Genomic DNA, 15,826 nt, shown 5'->3' with positions numbered 1-15,826 from the left:
GATAAGAAAAACCGTCTCTTACTATCAGCCAGATCCTACCTATAATATCCCACATAGCATCTCTTCTTTGTGTATAACCACACAATTTTGAGGTGACAGTAGGTTCATTTTTCTGGTACCTTTGCAGCTTCAACCATGCGAGCTGTAGAATCTGCCAGGAGCTTTGCAGCAGCCAGAAGCTTCTTAGAGTTGTCCATGTCGATTTCTGCTTCGGCATCTGACCTCATGGCATTGACAAGATCAGAAGTGGCTTGAGCCAGCACCCTGGCCTGCCGTACCATTTCACCTGAGGTATACAATTACATTTTTACTTTCCTTTTCTCTGTATTTCAGTTTCAGTTTCAAAAGTCAGCTCAACAACATGAAGATAAAGCTACATTTGCTAAAGTATTCAACTTGAAAATGATACACAAATAGTTCATAACTTAGAAGCTTCATAAACAAAATCTTGGATTGCAACATAAATGAAGGAAAACACTACAGCACAGATTAAGAAAAAACATAGTATTTGCATTCTATATAGCAAGACAAAAGAAATAAAAATCAATACTTCAAGGTAATTTAGAACATATGGTTCAGGGAAACTCCTGGCTCAGTAAAGACTACATTTTGCTTCCAAATTACAGGCAAGATTTCATTCTATTAATAAAAATTACCCATCTTTCATATATTTTTCTTTTGGAAAAGTTCTTTTGGGGAATTATCTTCTGTCTAATATAAACTAAATTAAGAACTCTGTCAGAAGAGACTCAGCACAAATTAGGTGGTTTTGGCCAAAAAATAAGATGCATGTTTAAGATACTGGAGTCATGTTCTGGTCATGGTGAAGCACAGAGATGAAAGAGCAATGCTTCTGAAGAGGATACATACCATTTCTAGAGCAAATTCATTTGGTCATTAAAACATACACTTGAACTCCTTCATAATAGACTTGAACCTACAAAGTCTTCAGCTTCCTTTAGGTTATCAAATCAAGTAAGATGTGTTTGGCTCTAAGGCCTCATTCTTTTCAAATGCTCTTAAAAAGATCATGGAAAGAAAACCAAAGCAGCATTTTTCTCATGTGTAAAGGTGAATTGTGGGTTTCAGAATTAAATGTCTTCTTACCAGGCTCCTTTGGTCAGGCATAGGCAAAAAAATTAAAGTTTTCTAGGTATCAACTATTTCTAGTTTAAAGTTACCAACTATTTCCTATTATGCAATTTTGCAATTAAAATTTTTACCAGTAACGGCTACCTCAGCTTCCAGCTTAAATATTCCACTTGCAAAAAAACCTTGAAATGCTCTTTCTTACAGTGTTAAGCCAGTACATCAAACAGAAAGAATAACCTGCTTGGACAATAATACAGCAGTCACAAGCCAGAGTCTCTTCACTGTTAAAGTTGTGACTGCTGGAGTACAATGTTAAGTTGGAAACACTGACTGGAATCTGAATGCCTTCTGCTAAAAACCAGTTATTGCACAACAAGAGATTTCACTGTGGACAGCAAATAAGTGCTATCCAAGATAATCTCTTTTACTGCAGCCTTCTGTACAGAAGCTGAATAAGTGACAGCTAAACATAAAACTTGGACACATGTACAGCAATTAAATTCCTTAGGATAGCTACTGAGCATTAGGAAACTTTTCCCACAGCTTTCAATTGGAAGATTATGAGTGGTTTAGCAAACATTCCTGTGCATCTTAAAAAATGTAATCACTCAGATTTCTCATAAAGAAGATTCTAGGGTCAAAATACACTGAGAATTTCACTAATTACTTTCCCACATATGTTCCTCTAAGAGTGCTGCACAGCTGAAATGACAGTTCCTTAAAAAAAAGAAACATCTGAAAGTCTTACCTCTTAAACATAACAACTAAGATGATGGTTCAGCCTTGAAAAGAGAAGACTTCAGAGGGACCTAATAGCTGCCTTCCAATACCTGAAGGGAACCTACAGGAAGGCTGAGGAGGGACTTTTTACAAGAGTGTCCACTGATAGGACAAGGGGAAATGGGTTTAAATTGAAGGAGAACAGATTTAGATTAGATCTTAGGAAGAAATTCTTCAGTACGAGGGTGGTGAGACTTTGGAATAGATTGCCCAGAGAAGTTGTGGATGTCCCCTCCCTGGAGGTGTTCAAGGCCAGGTTGGACAGAGCCTTGAGTAGCCTGATGTAGTTGAGAGGTGTCCCTGCCCATGACAGGGAGGTTGGATTAGATGATCTCTAAGGTCCCTTCCAGCCTATGCCATTCTATGATTCTACAAGAAAAGATTAGTTTGTTCACATCAACTGTAACATGAACACAACTGTGACTGAAAAATTTACTTTCCTGCCCATGTGTTTCTATAACACGAAAAGACCTTATTATTCACCATAACTGCTTTTAAAAACCAATCCCATTTTAAACTTTCTATGAATTGTCGTCATTTCAAGTTGATACTGCCCCTTCATGGTGTTCTACTTCACAGCATTTCTAACTACTGAAATTTCACCATTCCAGGTAATTTACTGGTTCTTCACTAAAAATTCATGTTGGATCAGTCCAACGTTAGGCATCTCAAGATTTGATTGGTTCTAGAAGCTGCACGTTTTAGAAATGTCATAGGAAAAAGCAGAATTAAGTTTCAAAACCTACAACGACATCTAAGCATAATAAAATCAATCACTGGAAGTATTTGCTCAGGCTCCTGTCTTCACTTTCGGAGACGAGATTGCTAGACAGTTCTGTGAATTGAAGCAGTGATAGGAAACAGAAGAAATATAGTGATCTTTTCACATGACATTAATTGCTTTCATAGAAAACTCATTTTATCTAGCACATAGCTAGGTGCATGTTGCTGATTTAATATTATGGGTTGACTGGACTACCCAGCGCGACAGCACTACCCTAAAAGCACACTTTACGTCAGAGAAAGTTTTTTCCTTGCATCATTTGAAACACGCACATCTCCAAAGCATGGAAAGCTACTGTCCATTAGAGAAACTTACCAGCATCTCCCATCGAACTGAAAATACTCTCTGTGACACACATGATGGTGTCCGTAGCCTGGTCATAGCGTCCAATGGGCTCTCCCCTGCTCGCGAACTGGCGGACATGCTGCAAGAGGTCATTCAGGGCTTGGCTGACAATGGTGGCAGCTGCACTGACCTGCTTCAGTAACTCAGCGTCATCTGTGGCAGCCTGGCAGGCCCTCACACAGTTCTCTACTGAACGGTCCACCAGTTTCCCTGCCTCAATCAGCTGTTCCTGACACACTGGAGAGCTGATGGTGGGACTCACAACCTGCATAGGGAAAGGACACAAAGCATTCAGAAAAGGCTTATTTGCAAATTTCCTAACTAACAAGTGAAACATCTACTACATTAGTTTTTAATCTTCAACTGTCCTGTTCTCCCTAGATGGAAAAGCCTGAAAGTGAGTATTTAAATAGGTAGCTTCAGACATGGAGATTAAGAATCCGACCTCCGCATATCGTTAACTTAATCTCAGTTTAGATTCTGAGAATGGAGGCCCTCACCTTGTTTCATGCTTCTTCAGCAGCTGCTGAACTGAGCAAACTCTAGACAGTGGATCTGGAGAGCAGGCATGGGCCAAACTCCTCCAAAGTAACTATGTCCACTGGCACACTTCTGTACCCTGAAATTCCAAATAAAATGAAATCTTAATTGGAATTGATCTTGAAAAGCCTTCTTATTATCAGCCTTGTATTTGTTTGTTTAAATAAATGTAGTGTTTAGCACAAGCCAAACAACATTCTACTTCTGAAGCCACAAGACAAGTAATAAACCCTGTAATCTACAGATTGGAAACAACCCTCTCCCATTTTGTTCAAGCATATCCAGACAGATTTTAGCAATGGAAAAACTGTGCATATCTTACAAGGAAAACAGGATGCCACTGGGTGGCTTATGCCAGCATACTGAAGAAATTTGAAGGCAGTAGGAGCATGAAGTCCAAATAATAAGAATTCATACATATGCATTACAAAACCCCCTTGCAGCCAGAGAAATAAAGCAGAAAATATTGAAAATTTAATACCTAATATTGGCTATTAATTTTGATATCAACCTTATGGATGTTTCACAACAGTTGAATATCCATTTCCCTGTGAAAGACAACACTGTAGACTTCAAAAGCAGTATCCAAAAAGGAAATGCAAACTCTTTCCATTTTTCAAATTAAATATTTTATTTATTTTTAAGACAAAAAAGGCTGCAGAAGATGTAATGCTCCAATTGCAGAACTTGGAATTTGAGGTCTGATCTCAACTCATTTGTAATTTGCTTAGAATGAAAATCAGTACTTGGCCAAAAGCAATGGATCTAACACAACTGGACTACTGTAAATTAGTGCAAATATATTTAAATCAATTATCACAACTCGATTTTATTTTTAGCAAGAATACCAACTTTTAATTATTTAGCTTTAGATGAAGTGAACTCATTCTTAATTACAGGCTTTATTAGAAAACTTGCACAGCCACCCAGGCAAGCTGTGCTGCTTGAACTACTATTTTTTACTTTTTTATTTTATCAATATTAGTAATTGATAAGATTGCCTTTGTTATCTGAGGAATCTTCTCTGAAGATTACAGCAACACCTCACATTCTCTGGGCTCCTGATTGCCACTGTTATAGGTGACAACTTTGACACTGCATAAATCTAAAGCTGTGATATCAACACAGTATATTGCCTGAGACCACTGGAAATACACAGAAACATACACTGGAAATGATGCCTTGCCACCTTATAAGCATTGCCAGCCTCACCTTTGCACAAGCCACAAGCTGAGATGTAGAGAGTGCACACTGCGTAGCAGCAGCAATGACCCTGTTCTGCAGGACTGTATCCTCAGCGACCTGTGCTACGTTCTTGGCCTTCAGCACTAACATGGCAGCAGCATTTGCAACAGCTTTGGCCAGACTCATCAGAACATCCTGGTAAAATAAATAAAGGCAAAACTCAGTCTTATGAACAAAAAAAGTATATACTTTTTTTATATTAAAATCAAGTCTCCTGAAGGTAGGTTCTCTTGTATCAAAACTTAAACATTTTGTTTCATACAAAGCAGCAAACATGGCTATTACTCAGGAAACTGGACAGCTGTCTGTTCTTGCTACAACCATTTCTCCTTATACATTATCGAGTTACTGAACTGAACGAGTATGGACTGTCATATTTTTAATTGGTTTGGAGTCCATAAGAACAAATCTAGGTTCCAGATTGCAATATGCTTATCTTCACTTCTTGAGAATACCCTGTAAGTACAAAGACATCTGGAGTTCACCACTAAATATGTGACAAATATTTGCAATAATGATGACAACCTCAAGGAGCAAACCATTGAGGATAGATTACACTTGAGTTAATACTAAATTCAAGTACTTAATTGTGTTTAACAGTAATGACAACTGCCACACTGTTTTTGAAAACCACAATATTTCCTTGTCCATGATGTAAATACAGCCCTATAAATTACTGCTCCAAAACAATTCAAAACAGCTCTTAATTCCAGAACATGTTTCCCTCATACAAAAATAATTTAGTTAACTCTGAAACTATGAAATTAAAACACACTCATGTATTAATTACTGCAATCAAAAAATTCAGAAAATTTCTTCCCATTTCCCCACTTAAAATACTACATTCCATATACTTCAGTGTTTTAGTGGGATGGAGTCTTCCTAATGCATACCCTGTTAAAACGACCTGGCTTTCCTGTAAAAAGATACTACAGACACATTTATGCATAATTTCCACTTCAAAGCAGAAAGAAAACGTTGGATTTCAAAAATTAAGAACACTAGCTTTCATTTTGTTTTTAGGAAATGAAGGCATGATAAACTGTCCCTCTCCTACCCACCTTCTACAACACTCCACAGCACTTAGCAGAATGTTCAGGTTCTTTCCCTTACCCAAGAAAGAAAGGGCTGTAATACACACTCAACTAGGAAGAGAAAATGAGAACTTTGATGAACCTTGCAGATGGATTTACTAGTGCATCAAGTGTTTAAAATGGCCTGTAAGTTATATTGGTAGACATCTTGTATACAGCACACGCCAGAGGTCTATCTGTTGCTGTAAAGTACTTCCCATGGCCCTGGTGCAAACCTGTTCTTGGCATCGAGTGAAAAAATCCAGACATGTTTTTAACAGAGCATTTAAGAACAATGTTTTTAAACTGCTAATAGTTAACACTATTATTAAGTCATAGAGGCATTACGATTTGATAATTGACAATAATAATCATCTTAAAGAAATTATGTTTGAACACAATAGTTTTCTTCTGCTAGGTTTATCAAAGGTTGTGTAAACTTTTAGTTTACATGCGCATATACAGACACAGCAAACACTTAGGTGAAAACCACTATATTTAATGAAAAAAATACTCCTTATTTATTAATAAACATCCATTCTTCATAAATACATGGCATAATAGGCCATTAGCTTGCAAAGACAGTGAAACACAAGGAAGGGCAGGGATTGAAGTTGTCTGTGGGCATATGCAAGTTCTAATATACTACTTTCCACAAAATCCCTATGGCATTCAGTAACAATTGATTAACACTAGACGTCCCCTGGAAAACTCAATTATAATCTTTCATCTGACACGAAGATAGGCAGAGTTTTTAAAACCAAGTTGTTGGCTGTTCCTTATTTTCTGTGTGTGATTTGGCATTGTGCGGCATAACTCGCACTCTGTGGCAACCGAAGCAAATGGGAACTGCGATTCAAACACATTAAGCGTAACAATGTCACGAACAACAGGTCATAGGGTATCTCAAATTAGCAGATTTCTGGACTTTCGTGCCAAATTTTCCATCTTTAAAATGAAATGCCAGTTCTACATCCTACAGGAAAGCTATAAAAGGTATTATCCATGCAACACTGAGGTACTGAAAGTCACCATAAAAGATGCCAGAGATGAACATAGCAGTGAAAGTAAAAAGCAGAGCAGAATTTGAAATGGAAGAGTCTGACCAGTATGCAAAGAGCATGACCCATGTATTTTAAACACTGAGGGGAGTACAGTGCAAACAGCTCTCCATCAAGCAAGAAAGCATCTGTATGATGCACACAATGACGTAGGGGTTCCTATGAAATCAGCACTCTGTGATTGTGTAATTAAAAACAATTTCATAACGAATTAACTTCAATTAGCATTGAGAAACTTGAAATCTAGCATTTCCTAACCGCACTTTGGGAAGTCTGGTTTTATGCAGTGGCCTCCTCATTAGAAAGCTGCACAGTACTGACAGTGACAAGCAACCCCCCTCATTACCTGAAACCTTTCATCTGTTTCATTCTCTCCAATTTGTCTCAGCAGCTCCCCGCTTGCTTGCCCAATGCTTCCAGCTGCAGTCAGAACCGTCTGTCGAGGCTGGAAAAATATAATGGTGAAATGCATTAATTCAAAGAAAATGAGCTTTACTTGAATTTTAGATTTCCTCAAAGAATTTCTGCATTAGTATCCAATCAATATGGCTAAAAAAAAATTACACCACAGAAATACTTGGGAAAAATCTTTACACTTCCACATGCATAGCTGCACATTCATATTTCAGAGGTTTTATCTGAAGTGCTCCCAGAGAATGTATAAAGAGTTCTGAAATACTTGAATATATATTGTTGTAATAACTCTAAGGATAATCAAGGGTGGACAGTCAATATGCCAACTGGTCTTAAACATCAGGAGATTTCAGGTTCTTCAAAACATAAATATCTGAATCTAAGAGAACTAAGGCAAACTGGCTGCAGACTCCAAAGCATAACAAAGTGATGAAGATAGTCTATCCTGATCAGTACTACTCCTATTTCTGGAAGACTACAACAAAGGGATTAACTTACATTAACTTTATATGTCAAAGTAGATAAAGATAGTAGAAAAGAAAAAAATAAATGAATGAGTATGTCTCCACTTTCTATTAAATTGAGTCATAGTACTGTTTGAAATCTGTTTCTAATTAACTATTTATTACACAAATCAGTTAACCTCTACATATAATATAGAACATTCTAATACCAAGGTGCAAGACTTAAAGGCATAAAGATAGACAGATGAAGGAATAAGGAAGTGCTTGCACAGGGGACACGATGTGGCGCTGAGCAAGTGAGGCTTAGAAGCTAACATGACTCAAAAGAGCCAAAGTCATGCACTTGAAAGAGAGCATCTGCGAAGTTTCCATCTACTCACCTCTCCTGAAGTGGGCTGCACAGCCTTCAACAAATCTGAGACAGCACTAGCCAATGTTCGAGCAGCTTTCAGGAGGTCTTCTCCACTTCCAACTTCATCATCCATGAGAGCAGCAAGCAGTTTCACACCTTTAGACATCTCAGTGAGGTTGGAAGAGATGGTTGTAATTGCACATCCCACAGCAGTGTAATCTGTGTCAACTGGGTCCCCTGTAGAGTAAACGTTTTTTCATTAGAATGCTTTAGTGGTTAAAAAGAGGAAAAGAAAAGGCAGCTATCACAAGCTAAACTCTGGCAAAAGGCGAAAAAGACATTTCAAGATAGCCAAGCAATGCCTACTAAGTAATTTCATTGTCGCTTTAAAAGAATTCAAGATTGCTATAATTTTTCCGATTTCTACATTTGTTCTTTTACAAGAATTTATCTGGTAACAGAGTTCCTCTTCATTCAGTGCAGTTTGCTGAGAAGTCCACTGTTTCAGCTATCTTTGAACATTGAAAGAACCCAAGTAACACAGTATTGATCCCTTTAAGCCACTCGCAGCTCCTTCAACTTGTAATTTGCTGAAGAAAAACCCACTGTCAATAAACACATAATCTAACAACTGACAGATCAATAATGCTTTTTTGCAGTAACCTTGCAAACACTCTCTACTTTGTTGAATAGGCAAGCTACGTTTCGTCTTCAATGTTCGTACCTTTAGTGTGAGAGATAAACTGAAGATATAAAAATTATGTTGAGCGGGACAGAAAGCTTGTTCCACACTTCAATGCACTTGGCCACTGAGGTATTTTCAAGGAATTTTTTCTCCAGCTGCCCCATACTCAGTCCCTGTGTTACTTGAATTAGACTGATAAATAACCTGGAGACTGGCAAGGTAAACCTTGCCTTTGAAATGTACCTGCTGTGAGGTTAACAACAGATGCGGTTCCTGCAGTGATAGCATCCACCTGAGAGTGTATTTCGTGTTTCGATTCATCAACCTTGTTCTGAACCCATACTCTTGATGCCTGAAGAGCAATAACAAAAACAAGAACTACGGATTGCTGTGAGGTTCTGTAAGAGGAGATACTATGTAAATCTCATTCCTTCATGAATCTTTAAAAGGGAAACAAAGGACAACCACCAAGCTCAAAGTGAAATATGAAAGCGAGTGTTTTCTTCTGCTGAATCATTCCCTATGGAATTGCTATCACACTTCCACAGCTGCCTTTTTAAGGTAAAGGCCATAAACGGTGCATCCGTGAAGGCTAAACACTTGACTGACAGTCCCCCACAAGCCGTAGTCCCTTGATCTGTCCCCCTGCCCTAACTTGGATCAGGAATGACAGAATCATATTTTGTTCTTATCTTTCAAGTGTCCAGGAGGCACTCACTCCCACTATAAATATTGCCCACAGTTTGCATTTAATTGTACATATGCGCATGAAACAAATAGGATTCCAGACATGGTTATACCAGGAAACTCGCTACATCTAATTTCAGAAGACTAAGGTGGAACACTGCACATGAATTCCTTAAAGAGAGCACAAAATTCTTATCACATGTTAAAAGCAGCAATACCACTTCAGAGCCAGGGACAATGACTAACCTGATCTGTAAACACTCAAAAGCATCAAGATCTATTTCTATGAGGGATTAAAAAACCTCACCATGTCCTGCCCTAGAGGTGGTAGGTTATCAACTTCGCTGAGGTCAGCTTGTGCCTGTTGAACAGCATGCATACTGGTATTGATAGTCCCCATCAAGGCCTGCTGAGCTGAGGTCTGAAAGGCAAAACAAGGAAATGGCTGTGTGCAACACCCAGCTGTCTTACTGACTTGCATTCTAGGAACACGAAAACTCAATTTGCTTCTAGGATATCATTATCGATTTCCTGGAACAGCCTACCAGTGTAATCAAGGACAATTCTAAAACTAATTTTCCATCAATATGCATAAGATAACAGAAAACTGAAGAGTTTTAGGCAAAGCAGGATGGCTATCTGTATTGCATGTCTGTAGCAAGGTTTTGGTTGCAGGGGTGGCTTCTGTGAGAAGAGGCCAGGGACTGCCCCATGCTGGGCACAGCTGGTTCCAGACAGCTCCAACAGACCCACTGCAGGACACACCTATGCCCAGCAGCTAAGCTGGTGGCACCTCTGGAAAAACATCACTAAGAAAGGGCAAAAAACCCCATGGCAGTGAGGGGTGAAGGGAACAAAAAGTTCAAGAAACAGTCCTGCAAACACCAATGTCAGAAGCGTGTGGAGGAGGTGCTCCAGGCAGCAGAGTGGAGATTGCCCAGCAGTCCGCAGGAGAGACCACAGTGGAGCAGGTACCTCCCTGCAGCCTGTGGAGAGGGCCCTGCCAGAGCAGATATACACCCTGCAGCCCACAGAGGACCCCACACCACAGCAGGTGGATATTTTCCTGAAAGAAGCTACAGCCTATGGAGAGCCCACGCTGGAGCAGAGTCTTGACATAAACTGCAGCCTGTGGAGGACCCACGCTGGAACAGGCTCTCCTGACAGGAACTGCAGCTCATAGGGGACCCACACTGGAGCTACTTTATCCTGAAGGACTGCAGCCCATAATAAAGACCCATGCTGGAGCTGGGGAAAAGTGTGAGTGTGAGGAGGAAAAAGAAGCAGAGAGGGGCTGTTATAAACTGACACCTTGGGAGCAGGGAGTAGAATAGTCAGAAACAAAGAGTGAAGTTGAGTTTGGGTAAAAAAAGAGGGTGGTGGGAAGGTGTTTTAGTTTTTGTCTGTTTCTCACCATCCAACTCTATTTTATTTGACAATAAATTAATTTTCCCCAAATTGAGTCTGTTTTGGCCATGAAAGTAATTGGTGATTTCCCTGTCTTTATCTCAACACAGGTTGAGATAAAGCTTTTTTTAACTAACTCTCTTTCTCATCTTGTTGAGGAGCAGGAGTAAAAGAGCAGCTGGGTGGGCATTTGGCAACCAGCCAAGGTCAACCCACTACACTTCCTGTAGTATGTCCTGATCTTAAGCATTGATTATATTCTCTACAGCCTGTTTAGGCCTTTTGATAGTCTTTTAATTTAAATGAGAAAACTCAGCATCAGCTTTAAGCCTGCTAAAAAAAAAAATCTAAACTGGCGGGCTAGTGATAAGCTAAATGTAAGCTTTTTTCTTAAAATTGCTTACTTTTGCCAGTCTTTAAACCATTTTTTTTTCTGACCCTTAAATACGAGTTTAACTACTTAGAAGCAAAGAGAAGGCTTGAGGAGTCAACTTTAAGAAAAATGAGGAAATAAGTAAAAATATGATACCCCAAATATTTCAGGGATGCTCAAAACTTCAGTTCAGTAGGACAGCTAGGAAGCCACACTTGATATCCTCCTCCTGCTCTTAGTAATACATATAGCATTCTATTTCTGACTACTTGCACCACAGACAAGTTTCAAATGCAAAGAAAAAATTTCATATACAAAACAAAGAGGTTCCTCACCAGCGGGGGCATATGTCCTCTGTGCATCTGACCAATCGTGACTTGTTGCTGGGGAGAAGGCATGATGCCAATGTTGAAAGTCTCTGGGCCACTGGATCCTGAACGCATGACAGCTGGCAGTGCCACAGAGCCATGCTCCACCTTCCCTGTTCGGTTGAACTGCTGCTGTAAGATGGTAGATCTAAAAAACAAAACAAAACAACAAGCCACACAACAAAAAACAAAACAAACACCGAAACCAAACAAAAAAATCCCCCACCAATAAGGAAAGAGAAAAATCCAACACAGAGAAAATTAGTTAGCTCCTGCAAATCAAGTAGCTTCTGCAAATCAAGTCCTGCCAGATGTTCTTTCTTTAGGTTTTTAAATGGCATTTCACAACACTGGAAGAAGCTAGAAAACTTTACAGTCTTTTTTTCTAACCATTTTTTAGTGTATTTGAAAAAAATTGTTCTGGTGCTTTTGGCAGATCAAATATTAATAGCATTAATGAGCAGTCACTAAGGAAAGAAGGCAATGTGTAGTTTTGGCATATGTGGTACAATGGCTTTACTCCTCTAAGATACGTGGCAGACAGAACTGGAAGAAGGTTTATGGCATAACAGTTGCTTTGTTTCAGTTGTGTCATAGGTTGATCAATATAAAATAGAAGCATGAGCCCTGTGGAGATGCCTTTTGCAAGCAATCTCTAGATTTGGGATAAAAACTAACATTCTTTCTTCCCTCTTTACACACACATGCACACACAGTAATTGATAACAATCTGGCAGCCTGTCAAACAATGGGCTGGGAGGCAGGATACTTCCAAGAATAATAAAATTACTGTCATCTATGGTCATGAACCACTTTGCCAGATATACTGCTCATATGTAAATAAGATTCAAGCTTTAACCGCTAGAAGCATTGACAGGAATTCTGGCTTTAAAAACAATCTGTTGGCAAAAAAATGTTATTTCAATTGTGAAAAATCTTATATTCATCTACGACGAGTTTTGGGCTTCTCTGCACAGCACTTAGCTAACAGTATATTCTGGAAATGATTTGGAAAGGGCAGTGTCAAAAGAAAGCACATCTGAATGTGTGAGATCTGTCAAAAAGCTGAAATTTCACATAAGGCCACATTAAACATCTAACAAGCCTATCTCCTATAAACTGTATGTTTAACAATAAATCAAATAGACTTTTCACATACACACTGCTGACACTGCCATCATTAGAGTTCCAACAGGAGACCTGAGTGGCTCGTTACGGCTTATAATGTCACAAACCTACTTCTGCCCCCTTCACTGCAAGGAAAGATGTAACATTCCTTTCCAAGAATATGGCCACATCTACAGTTCTGCTTTTTGCTGTATACAGCTACTCTCCCATCAGCACCACAGTCTGATCTACTAGTACCAAAACCTTACTTTTATCCACACTGCACGTCTGATTGGTTTGTCTAAAGTGGTTCGGTGAAATAAGCCAGCTCTGTTTATGACAGTGTACAATTAAACTGACAGGAGTCAAATTTACTGGAAACCATGGACCTAGTAGACACAAGCAACTAAAATCTTGTAAATCCCAAGTGTCTGCACGATGATCAGAAATCTATTATGACATTTTCAGTTCTGTGTCACTACTCCCCGTCCCCAGCATTTTACTGAATTACAACCAGAACTCCTTTGTTCAAGGAGTTACCAGTTACCACAAACTGGTAACACTGGTTGCCTTAACCAACAATTTTAAGAAAAATACCTGTTCTTCAATCCTCAAATGAAGCTAGGAGCCCGCTGAATTGCCTGGGACAGTACTTCTTTCTATTGAAATACCCTGTAGAAAATCATTCTTTAACACTCATAACTATATTATTTCATTTGAAAACAGCTGCCACAGCTAAAAGTCGTCACTCAAAGAACATTTCCTCCTGTTGTATACACTCACTTCTTAGGTGAAACAGATTCTTCCAACATGGTTGATTCCTCATCACCTTCAAGCCCAAATCTATCTTTACTTTGTTTCTGGAGGCAGGGGGCAAAAACAAACACACACAAAACACAAGTTAAACAAATGTTGCTTTTTGCTTTCTCTCCACCATTTCCTTTCCTTTTATCAGAAACCTAGTTAAATCATTTGCAGAGTCTTGTCCAGTGCTGAACACACTTTTTGGCAGCATGTGACAATTTAACCTCCACCTTAGAAGAGGTGCCCTTCACCATCTAACAGATCAGGTTTTAAGACCTGGCAGACTAAGTGCTAACTATATGGTGCTACCTACCACTAGGAAATACATATCCATAGGGGAGATGATAAATTTAATACTGTATCCAAGTTATTTTACCATAGTTACTTCAAACTTCTGGACAGTCCGCACATCTGTCTTTTTGAGGAAGATTTTATAGTGGTTAAGGGAGGTAGATACACAGAAGGGGAGTAAGTCTAAACCACTAGGAACAACAGGAAACTACCATAAATCATAGAAGTAGTGCTTTGCAAAACCAGTCCATTTCTACTTGTGACCTAGTGCAAAGATACTGTCTGCTTTCCACCTTGTTATATGATTTTTAGTCTGAATATATATACGTATATACACACGTAGATGTTTAAACAAACATCCACTATGACCTTGGGCACATTTAGCGGGAACTCCCCATGCACATCCATACACATACACCCCCCAACTTTCTCCAAATAAGTTCTTACTATTAGAGTTTGAATGCATTAAGTTTATGTATGAACTGAAACAGCCTATTTGTAGTTAAGATTGTGCCTTACTTCCATATTAATGCGAAGTAAAATGTTTCTGGATTAAAAAAGTGGCAAAAGTTACTCAAGTTCAAGGTTCCCTATAAACTGATTAATGACCTATCACTCAAATAGGGGAAGGGCTCTTTACATTAGTGTTGGGTGATAGAACAAGAGGAAATGGGTATAAGCTTAGTCAGGGGAGATTCAGGTTGGATGTTAGGAAGTATTTCTTCTCTGAAAGGGTTGTCAGCCACTGGAATAGGCTGCCCAGGGAGGTGGTTGAGTCCCCATCCCTGGATGTGTTTAAGAATAGGGTGGATGATCTACTTGAGAATATGGTTTAATGGGGATTAGGGATGGTTGGACTCGATGATCTCTAAGGTCTTTTCCAACCTAGAAATCTATGAATCTATGAAATTGCAGGACAAGAGTAGTTGGGGAGGTGGGGAGTATTGCACCAACAATACTTTAGCAGAAAAAAATGCACCAGCAATCCACATCACAGCAAATAAGTTGGAACAGTCCAAAACACACCAAGAACTAACATTATGCAACTGAGAACGACAAGCCATACTTTGAGGCATGCATCAAAGCATGCAAGAGAACTTGGGCTCAACAATTGAAAATTGCATGCTTCTCATATGCATCACTAAGCATCATGGGTGTTTATTACTTAACGTGTTTCTAATTCATTCACTTCAAAACTGGTTGTGTCAGTAGGCAGTAAAGAAATCAAAGGACTGGAAGGGAGTGGAAATACACACATGAAAGGCTGCTTTCGTTTGGCATTAGAGAGCAAAGCTACTTTTGAAGCTTAAGATCTAGAATCAAGTTTTAAACCATCCATAGAAACCTGCAGTTTATTTAAGATTTATTAAATCTGAGACTGACAGCCTCAGAGATAAAGGCACGTACTGTGATGCATACTGCCAATCCGCCTCAACCTCTGATTTCATAACGTTTGATGTTACATCCTATGCTGTTCACACAAGCAAAGGCAATAAAATCTCCCGAGCTGCTTAGCTTTCTGGCATATTTTTACTATTACGATCTATTACAGCAAACTGATGCAGTTTAGTTGAAGATTAAAAAAGTAAAAATTTGTCAAAGAGCAACCAGTGCTATTTAGAACACTTCACTTCTTCATACAATATGCTTAGAATATGACCATTCAGTTCCACGTTTGTTGGCAAAACTGTATTTTTTCCTGTTGTTCTTATTTACTTGTGAATATTTTCAATGTTGGAGATGTGTAATCAGCCTCTCCTTTCTCCTGCCAGGAATAGTCCATAAAACCAAGTTTCAAGACAGTCTGGCCTCTTCACAAACACAGATTTTATCCCCCTCTATGCATAACTGAGATGCAATTCTTTGCTTTACTGATCACAATATTTTTAAAGCAATATAATGATTTATTTGTTATTTTCTCCAGTTTTGCCAAAAACATCTCAGCTTTGATGCA

The 15,826-nt window shown here is 38.9% G+C and overlaps 1 protein-coding gene across 1 annotated transcript in view; it reads right to left on the bottom strand.

Annotated features, from left to right (window-relative positions):
- Positions 1-15,826, bottom strand: part of TLN2 (talin 2) — a 184,219-nt gene that overhangs the window by 75,704 nt on the left and 92,689 nt on the right. Inside the window, exons 13-21 of the mRNA XM_086620595.1 lie at positions 13,561-13,637; positions 11,638-11,818; positions 9,830-9,943; positions 9,079-9,187; positions 8,179-8,387; positions 7,267-7,365; positions 4,754-4,921; positions 2,972-3,266; positions 120-286 (exon numbers count right to left, since the gene is read on the bottom strand). Of these exons, the coding sequence (XP_086476721.1) occupies positions 120-286; positions 2,972-3,266; positions 4,754-4,921; positions 7,267-7,365; positions 8,179-8,387; positions 9,079-9,187; positions 9,830-9,943; positions 11,638-11,818; positions 13,561-13,637 (1,419 nt within the window). The remainder of the gene's footprint in view (positions 1-119; positions 287-2,971; positions 3,267-4,753; positions 4,922-7,266; positions 7,366-8,178; positions 8,388-9,078; positions 9,188-9,829; positions 9,944-11,637; positions 11,819-13,560; positions 13,638-15,826) is intronic.

Source organism: Tauraco erythrolophus, chromosome 14 (assembly GCF_009769465.1).
Source record: "Tauraco erythrolophus isolate bTauEry1 chromosome 14, bTauEry1.pri, whole genome shotgun sequence".
NCBI lineage: Eukaryota > Metazoa > Chordata > Aves > Musophagiformes > Musophagidae > Tauraco > Tauraco erythrolophus.
The sequence above is the reverse complement of the archived record's forward strand: the minus strand, read 5'-3'. Positions and strand labels throughout refer to the sequence as shown.